Source organism: Giraffa tippelskirchi, chromosome 1 (assembly GCF_054371585.1).
Source record: "Giraffa tippelskirchi isolate mGirTip1 chromosome 1, T2T-mGirTip1v1.2.pri, whole genome shotgun sequence".
Classification (NCBI taxonomy): domain Eukaryota; kingdom Metazoa; phylum Chordata; class Mammalia; order Artiodactyla; family Giraffidae; genus Giraffa; species Giraffa tippelskirchi.
This window is the reverse complement of record NC_137275.1, coordinates 12,285,994-12,295,628: the sequence shown is the minus strand read 5'-3', so window position 1 is coordinate 12,295,628 and position 9,635 is coordinate 12,285,994. Positions and strand designations below refer to the sequence as shown.

The 9,635-nt window shown below is 44.4% G+C and overlaps 1 protein-coding gene and 1 long non-coding RNA gene across 21 annotated transcripts in view; one reads left to right on the top strand and one right to left on the bottom strand.

Annotated features, from left to right (window-relative positions):
* Positions 1-3,474: 3,474 nt before the first annotated feature.
* Positions 3,475-6,349, bottom strand: LOC145507516 (uncharacterized). Of its 2 annotated transcripts, none has more exons than XR_014054914.1 (3): positions 6,054-6,349; positions 4,814-4,923; positions 3,475-4,364 (listed from the first exon to the last, which is right to left on the bottom strand). It is a non-coding gene; the product is annotated as an uncharacterized LOC145507516 (long non-coding RNA). The 2 variants fall into 2 exon arrangements; XR_014054924.1 differs by having other exon boundaries at positions 4,212-4,360.
* Positions 6,350-6,501: 152 nt separating this feature from the next.
* Positions 6,502-9,635, top strand: part of STX18 (syntaxin 18) — a 109,709-nt gene continuing 106,575 nt past the window's right edge. For 7 of the 19 annotated variants that reach the window (XM_081492132.1, XM_081492939.1, XM_081493189.1 and 4 more), the window contains exon 1: positions 6,502-6,712. In XM_081492132.1, the coding sequence (XP_081348258.1) occupies positions 6,533-6,712 (180 nt within the window). In that variant the 5' untranslated portion in view covers positions 6,502-6,532. Of the gene's footprint in view, positions 6,820-7,472; positions 8,288-9,159; positions 9,229-9,635 lie in introns of those variants that run through there. The other 12 variants (XM_081493718.1, XM_081493029.1, XM_081493536.1 and 9 more) reach the window with 7 other exon arrangements.

Below are 9,635 nucleotides of genomic sequence, written 5' to 3'. Positions count from 1 at the left end.
TGGCAGGCTTGGACTTTGGCTGAGCGCCAAAGAATTGATGCTTTCAAATTGTGGTGCTGGAGAAGACTCTTGAGAATCCCTTGGACAGCAAGGAAATTCAACCAGTTGATCCCAAAAGAAATAAACCCTGAATATTAATTGGAAGGACTGATGCTGAAGCTCCAATACTTTGGCCACCTGATGCTGAGTCAATTCTTTGGAAAAGACCCTAATGCTGGGAAAGACTGAGGGCAGGAGGAGAAGGGGCAACAGAGGATGAGATGGTTGAATGGCATCGCTGACATGAGTTTGGACAAACTCTGAGAGATAGTGAAGGACAGGAAAGCCTGGCGTGCTGCAGTCCATGGGGTCGCAGAAAGTCGGACACAACTTGGTGACTAAACAACAACAGTAGGTAGAGACTTCAGCTTTGTTTTTATCTTTTCAGTACCCAGCACGCTGCCACTTATTGAGTAGACACTGAAAATGTGTTTGGAATCTCCCTGAATGGATGGATGGATATAACACACACAAATCCACACTTACTAATCGCCCCAATTCCAAAAACAGAAGCACTTATATGATACATATAAGGATAGAAACACATGGGTCCCTTTGTATAAATGCCTCTCTTTTTCTTCCACCTCCAACTCCACCCCCTCCACAAAGCTGGTTTGGGTTGAGAGATAAAGAACTGAATTTTATTTTTCCCAGTAACTCAATGTGTGACCTTGGACAAGTCACTTGTTTTCTCATCTGAATTATGAGGGGAATGGCCTGGATGGTATTTGAGCCCCTTTTCTATCCTAAATTCCCATAAATCTATGGCTATCTACCTACCTTAATCAGACTTACCTAAATAATCACAAAAAACACCATTTCATGCTGGAGAAACACAGTCATAATAGACTAAGCAAAACCAAATGCCCTTCAATATCCTGTTGTGAACTATAAAATGTCCCCTAAAATCACATTTTCCCCTTGAAACAGGATGTAAGAAAAATATTTTCCTATTAAATCCTTTTAAAGTGCAAGGGAAAGCATTTACTCTGTGATTTGCCGTCCAACTCAATAAAATGTGGAGGATTCAGTCATGTTAATTACAGAAGATACTGTCAGAAAAGCAAAGGCGGTGGAAACTCAGGTTGGAAACCAAGATGCCACGCCAACAACATGATGCGCGAGTTTTCTGGAAGGAGCTTCCAAGTGTGTACCGAGCAGTTTATTTCTGCCATTATGTGGGGAAAACCAGTAAATGAGTTTTTATGAAGTGATTTATGAAACTCCTGGGGTGGAGGGAGGGAGAACTGGGAGGAAGTGGCACCACCATACAACCCTGTGGGGGAGAGGGGAGAGAGAGGGCTTGAACTTTGGTAGCTGTTGATTACATTGTTGCAAGTCGTAGCCTCTGAAATGGATTAAGCAAAGTGAGACGCTTTCCTTAAAAGAGGCAAAAGGGGCAACAAGATTTCAGAGGAAATCTTGGTACTTCAGACACCTAAAAGCCTCCTGTTAGATTAGAGCCATTAAGGGCAGAGATTCTGTTTTTCTTGTTTCTGTAGTCCCTTGGAGTATTACAGGAACAGGGCTAGAAACATTGTTCCAGAAATGGAAAAAGAAGAGGTGGATCTCTCTGTTCATCCAGGAAGACAGAAAGAGGCGTCTCCTCAGCTCACAATCAGCTCTCTTTCCTGTTGGAGTGAACCCCCCCCCCCCGCTCTGCGAATGCGCGCTTATTAGCCACTCGGTCGTGTCCGACTCTGTGACCCTGCGGACTAGCCCACCAGGCTCCCCTGTTCATGGGCTTCCCCACGGCAAGAATACTGGAGTGGGCTGCTATTTCCTTCTCCAGGGGATCCTTCCTACCTAGGGATTGAACCCAGGTCTCTTGCATTGCAGGCAGATCCTTTACCATCTGAGCCACCAGGAAGCCCTGCGGTAGGCAGAATTATAGCCCGCCAAGGATGTCCAAGCCTTAATCCCTGGAAAGTGTGAGTACTTGGTAAGGCGGAATGGAGGTTGCAGATGGAATTGAGGTTGTTAATCAGCTGGCCTCCAGATACGGAGATTATCTCAGACTACTGGGTGAGCCCAATATAATTACTAGAGTTCTTAAACACAGAAGAGGGAGGAGCAGAGCTGGTGTCAAATGATGGGTTGTAAGAAAAGTGATGCAGTTCTCAGAAACCTATTTCTCTTGTGTATCTAAAATTTTATACCTGTTAATTAGCAACCCCCCTTGCCCAGCCCCTGGCAGCCACTATTCTTTTCTCTCCTCCTATGGGTTTGACCATGTTGTTATTCTTGTTTAGTCACTAAGTCATGTCCAACTCTTTGTGACTCCATGGACTGCAGCACACCAGTCTCCTCTGCCCATGGGATTTTCCAGGCAAGAATAGTGGAGTGGGTAGCCATTTCCTCTTCCAGGGGATCTTTTTGACCAAGAGATCGAGCCCATGTCTTCTGAATTGGCAGGCATATTCTTTTACCATCTGAGCCATCAGAGAAGCCCTTGATTATTTTAGATACTTCATATAAGTGCAATAATGAAGTATTTATCCTTCTGTGAATGGCCTCTTTCACTTCGCATAGTGTCTTCAAATTTAATCTGTGTTGTTGTATATTGCAGGATTTCCTTTTAAGGCCAGATAATATCTCACTGTATGTATATACCAGGTTTCTTTTTTGAACCCACTCATTTATTAATGGATATTTAGATTGTTTCCATGTCTGAGCACTTGTGAATAGTGCTGCTATGAGCATGGAAGTATAACTATCTCTTTGATATCCCAATTTCAAATCTTTCAGCTAAATATCCAAAATTAGAATTGTTGGATTATACGGTAGTTCTGTTTCTAATGTTGTGAGAAAACTCCGTATTGTTTTCCATAGTGACTATACCATTCTGCACACTGACCAACAGTGTACAAGGGTTCCAGTTTCTCCATCATCCTGACTTCTTTAGCTAGGTTCCCTCTTAGGAACAAAAGTTTATTCTTTGAGCTTCCCATACCTAGAGTCATGGTCCTTTTTAGAGTCCCTGAGAAAAAATATTTTTTGATGAATTTCTTTAGGTCCACATCCTAAAGTAAAAACACACATTCTCCAAGTTCTCTCCTCTTGGCATTGTGAATTCCACCATGGCATGGGCAGCCTTCCGGGGTTTGTCACTCTAATCCTCTAATCAGATCTTTCCTATTGGTTCAGTTCAGTCGCTCAGTTGTGTCCGACTCTTTACGATCCCATGGACTGCAGCATGCCAGGTTTCCCTGTCCATTACCAACTCCCAGGGCCTACTCAAACTCATGTCCTATTGGTTAGATCTAGGTATAACCTAACAGGTCCTTCCTCTCTCTCCTCTACCTACTGAAAGATAACACTGTAACGATGGTAAGTGATGAATGCACCCTACAGACTATTTTACAAGATATCTGGATATAGGCTGAATCAGTTAGGATAAGATAATTATGCTACAGTAACAAACAACCACACATCTCCATGGACAACAAGAGCAAAGGTTTACTTCTCACTGAGACCACACGTCCTTGGTTGGCTGTGCTCCGCGTCATCTTTACTCAGGGACGCAGGCTCATGACCCAGCTACGGTATGTCACGTTAACTCTTAAATTTGCTGCCCAGAACCAACACACGTCACTTTTCACAGCTAAAAGGAATTACCCGATCACGTTAGTCATCAGTAGGACAAGAGCTATAATCCTTCCCTCAGAGGAACCAAGAATATGACTGAACAATAAAACAGACAGTCTCCAGTTACTATTTATATATTAATAGAAACTGTGGCAAGTCTATGATTCATGGACACAGAAAACTGGTCTCTCTGTACTGCTTTGTAGGGGTTTATATTTCCAGGCATTGAGCACCCTCCATACAGCAGTAATGCCTGCTTACTAGGGTGGTAGGGCAAGAAAACCAACATCTCTATAAAGGATGCAACAATGACAAAGCCTCAGTGGCTGACAGCAAGTCTATTTCTCACTCACAGCACAGTTCTGTCATGATTTGGGTATCTAGATGGGCCAAATTACCCTCCTTTTGGCAGAGGCTGCATTTAATGACTTTTATGAGAGTCCCCAAATGATTCCAAGCTGCTTTCATCTATCCTAATTGTATGGAGGGTGCTGTTACAGGGAACTATTGATTATCTTCAAGAATTTCAATATGCCTCATTGTTTTTCAAGAGAAGAGAGCCTAGTCTAATGAATGAAGCATTGTTACAAATGAAACATAATTTAGGTACCATTTCAAACTCAGCAGTTTGTAATACACTTCCACTATGCTTCTGTTCTTCCTTTTTATCCACATCTCCTCTCGGCTTTAGGAGGTTTTGAATAGTTATTAGTCCGTGGTCAACTGAAGTGACCTTGCTTTTTGAGGTTAGAAGAGTAAAATAAGATAATAAAAATGCAACATCTTTCATTCCATGGTCTGTGCGACTTCCTCAAGATCTTTGTAACTTTTCTAGGAATTTGATGTGCTTGTGGTCACTTGTGGCTTTAGAGCCTGATGTTTTGAGCTCACTTGGGTCTCATCTCCATAATCTCCTTTGCTCTTTGCAGATGCAGACAAAAAACTTAAGACTTTTCTGCAGAACTTTTTACCAAAAAACCCAACCCCAACACACTACTTACTCCCTGAAGGCTTGCTGTAGTTCAGCTCCCTTCCACTAGAAAACCCTACACAATGGGCTACTCTGTCCTCTTCTGGCCCCTTCCCTGGGTTCTAGTTCCTCCCTCTTACTCTTAATTCAATCCTGTTCATTTTATTATGCAGGGTGCTTTAACTCTTCTTTCCTTCTACTCTGCCCCAGGCTTACCTTCACAGAAGCCAGAGACTCAGTGTCTCGATAAAACAAAGGGACATTTCTGTGAGATGGAATCATTCGTAGAGACTTTGTAATTTCGTTCTCAATTTCTCTCCCTTACTCTGTTGGTAGAAGAAAGCCATGTGAAAATTTATTTTTGTCATACAGGAGGGCTGAAGTGGGTTTCAAATACTATTTTCCCTCTTCCTTTCAGGTACTTATGTACTTTCTTGATATCTATTTGTGATAAACTTATTTAACACAGTGGGCCTTAAACTTTTGGTCTCAGCAATGCTTCACACTCTTAAAAAAATTTCTAAGGGCTCTAAAACTACTTGTGTCAGTGTAGGTTTTAGCTATAGATACCTACCGTATTAGAAATGAAAACAAAACTTTCAAATATTCATTCAGTTAAAAACAAAGAATGCATTACATCCTAACACAAGTGGTATTTTTTTGGTGAAACAAATATATTACCAAAACAACTTAGTGAGAATTGTTTTATATTTTTGCAAATCTCTTTTAAAGTTTGACTTAATAGAAGACAGCTGTTCTGCGCAGTGTTTTGCAACATCACAAGCAACCCAGCCTCTGGGAAAGCCAATTGTGCACAGTTCATGCAAGAATAAGAGCTAAAAGACAAATAATATCTTGGTATGAAAATAATTTTTATTTTGCCTACCACTATGACAACCACATTTTAATACATATTCCAGTTGCGCATCTTCTCAAAAAAAACAAACGATGAAACCAAAGAGACCTTGAATTAAATCTGAACCTTGAACCAAACTGTAGAAAGAACTTATTGGCTAACCTGCAGTCGACTTAAATAACTAAGACTTAAGACGGTATATTTAAAAAGCATACATGAGGATGAACAGAAACCAGCCAAACTCTTCTGTCTTTGTCTACAACTCATAAATTCCTACTCATTCTTCAAATCTGCTTTCTCTCTAGAGTGATGCCTTCTCTCTAGAGTGATGCCTTCTCTCTAGAGTGATGCCTCCTCTCTAGAGCTTTCCCCACCGTAATTATCAACAAGAATGATAGAAATAATGTTATTAATAAAGGTAACTGTCATTGGTCTTGAGGAGTCAAGCAATGCCAAAACACTGCACGTGTTATCTCGCTAAACTTTCACAGTAACACTGAGGAAGGTGCTGGCTTCACTTTACAGATCAGGTGGGTGAAGACTGGAAAAGAAAGGCCTCTAGCTCTGTGCTCGGCACACCTGATCTGCCCTACCACTTACTGCACCCAGGTGGTCACCATCCATGTGCTTCGGTCCCGCACAAGGTGGGTCGATGAGGTCTGGGTCAGGCTGGGTCGCCTCCTGTCCTCCGGTAACCCGCGCGGCCGGGCTCAGGCAATGCCCGGAGCCACGAGAAGGGATCCAGCTTCCCGATCCCCTAGCTCCTACACGCCGCAAGCGGGCTCGAGGAGCTCGGGACTCCGGGACCTTTCCTCGCGCAGCCAAGTTCGCCGAGGTTTGCCGGGAGGAGAAACTGGCTCTGGTGTGAGCGTCGCGGAGGGAACCGGTCCACGTCCGCTGTCGGAGGCCGGAACCTTTCTCCTCTCTCCGCGGCAGCCCCGCGTGAGTCGGAACTGTTTTTCTCGCGTCGCTGTTGTCGGGCGGAGGGGTGCGGACCCCGGAACGGTCCTCCCACCGCCGGGTCGTCGCGCCGCGGTCGCCGGCTGCTGACGTGGGCCGACCTGGTGGGGCAAGAGTGGATGCGGGTCGCCATGGCGGTGGACATCACATTGCTGTTCAGGGCCAGCGTCAAGACCGTGAAGACGCGCAACAAAGCACTGGGAGTGGCGGTGGGCGGCGGGGTGGAAGGCAGCCGCGACGAGCTGTTTCGCCGGAGCCCCAGGCCCAAGGGCGACTTCTCCAGCCGAGCGCGCGAAGTGGTGAGCTGGTTGCTATGGAAACGCGGGCTGGAGAGCGGGGGGCGCGGACCCCAAACCGGACTGTCTGTGTCGGGTAGAGCAGTGTGTCAAAGAAGAGCCTGGGGAAGGTGGTATGAGGAGGGGGGCGGGAGAGTTGCTCCCAGAGAGCTGACGGCTGTCATGGGAAACGAACAGCCTTGGGTCTTCCCTGGTGGCTCAGACGATGAAGCGTCTGCCCACATTGCGGGAGGACCCAGGTTCGATCCCTGAGTCGGGAAGATCCCCTGGAGAAAGGAAAATGGCAACCCACTCCAGCACTCTTGCCTGGAACCCCATGGACGGAGGAGCGAGCCTGGTAGGCTAAAGTCCATGGGGTTCGCAAAGCGTCGGACATGACTGAGCGGCTTCACTTCACTTTGGGTTGAAGCATGGGAACACATGTTGGGAACTCGGAATTCTGTCAAGTTCATGGGCTGCTTCGTGAGGTAGTGATTTCGCCGTCACTGCAGACCTGAACGCCGGCGAGGCTTCCCCCATAGTCCTCTGCTTTCCTGTCGCAGCACTGACCGCGGTGTGTTTTCTTCTTTGGTTTACTCGTCTCATCGCCTTCCCCTTCCCTGCCCCGCCTTGAGATCGCAGGTCGCGTTCAACTGATCCCTCACTTCCCCTTGCTTCTCGCAATAGATCAGGACTCAGGCTAGGAACCGGCTAGTTTAGGGTGATCTTTCACAAGCATGCTCTATTCCAGTCATCTAAACTCCTTTCTCTTTCCTGAACACAGCCGACTTTCGTTCAGAGGAGCAGTGACCTACTCCTTAAGGGCCGGAACAGTGTTGACTTCACCGCAAAATCCCGAAAGCCTGACTCGTAACATTGCTTAGTAAATGTTTGTTGAAGGAATGAATGAACAAATGGTTGTCTGTCTTCCCTGCTACACTGGAAACTCTGTAAGGGGCGAGAGAAAGTTTGCCAGGTTCACTCTTGTATCCTTGCCACCAAAGATGGATCTAGTTTTTGTGGAGCTTGAAGCTTATACAGTTCTGTCTGTCTTCTTTAAGAAATAAAAATACAAAATCACAATAAAAGGTTCAGAGCGTTGGGAGGTGCAAGGGAGGGGCCCTGAGGCTTAAACTTCATGGTAAATCCACTTCTGTTTGATGCACAGTGCATGCAGTGTCTGGTACTTTGTAGACAGTCACATTTTTCAATGAATATATGTATGCCCAAATTAGTGAGTGGCAATTTGCAAAGGATATTCAAGCCTTGAAAGGAAAGTTGGTCCAGATGTATATATTGAGTCCATCAGGAAGCATCTATTAAATGCCTACTTTCTGACCACCATTGTGTTAGAATAATGTGATTTAAAAGGAATGGTGAGCAGACATATTACCAAAAGAAATGTCACAAAGCCTTGTAGATATCATGTGGGACACAAAGGAGAGTGTGTTCAGTTAAACCTCAGGTCCAAGAAAGGCTTTATGGAGGAGATGATGCCTGAAACAAATCTTGTAGGAAGAGTAGTTGGTTCCAGTGCAGACAGGGTGGAGAAGGGCCTCTGAGGCTAAGAGAAGAATGTGCACAAAGGTGTGAAGCTAGGTAACTTTATGCTCAACTTATTTATACTCAATGTGTGTCTACTGGTTGAATTACAGATTAGTAATGGCATTTCAAATTCTGAGAGGAGGAATTTTTCATAGCTGAACAACTCCAAACAGTGGTAATTATGGCTCTTGGCAATGGGAGCTTGACTCGGTAACTCACTTGGACTGTGGGATTAATGGAGATCTTGGGAGTAGAAACTGGGTCTTGAATTTAGAAGAACTGGATTCCAGTCTGCCACTTAGAAGTGGGTGACTGGAGCAAGTCCTGTTACCTGTGTCTCACATCCCCTTTCTATAAAATGGGCATGATAATACCCTACTTAACTGGCAAGCTAATTATTAGGATCTTATGAGACTTTGTACATATTGTAAAGAGCCATAATGATTATTATTGTTCCTCTTCACCCCCTACCCTGATCCCAGATAGTCCATTTAGACATATTTCATCAGTGTTATGAAACTTTATTCCTTACACCACTTACCTCTCTTGTACTTTCATTCTTTGCTTGCAAAGGGGAACCAAATCAATTCATAAAGGAGTCTGAAAATCCTGTGAAGGTGCTAATAGCATCGCTAGAGGAGACAGCAGCTTTCCTCTGTTGAGGTGAAACTATCCGCGATGGCAGATGTGTGGCAAGCGTGCAGCTCTTCCTCTCTCTCCCTCCCTGGGACCGTGGAAGCTGGTGTTAATTTCCCAGCAGATCCCTGTTGCTCAGAATCCCGTGCAACACTGCCTCAGGGAGCTGTTACCAGTTGTTGCATCTGACATTCAAGTTGAAATTTACTGACGTCCTGTCTAATATATATTAATAGTAAAAATAGAATCTGTATGCCTAAAGCAGAACCTTGGACTTTTTTTACTTGTAGTACTTAAAAGGACCTGAAGTTCGTGTTGTTCAGGCTTCTCATTTTGTAGATGGGCAAACTAATACTCAGGTAAGTAAAATGCCTTGCCCAGAGTAATAATTAATGAAGTCAAAGGACAGACCCAGAGGAAGAAGCCAGGTCCTTTGACCCCAGTTGAATGTTGTTTATTTCCCATCCCATACATACATTTCCACTCTAATTTTAAACCCAAAATTCCTTAGCTGAGTTTCTTCTTCCTGAATTAATAGTGAATTCATAACTGTATACTGAATAGGATTTGGAGCAGAAAGACCTGAATTTGAATGCCTCTTATTTACTGCAAGACCTTGGGAAAGTTATTTGACCTCAATTTCCTCACTTCTAAAATAGAGGGAGTCATAGCAACCTGATAAGGTGGTTATGCAGATGAAAGGAAAAAAGGTGTACAAGTGCTTGCATGAGTGTGAATTGTTCTGGTTGCAAGTAAGGGTAACCTC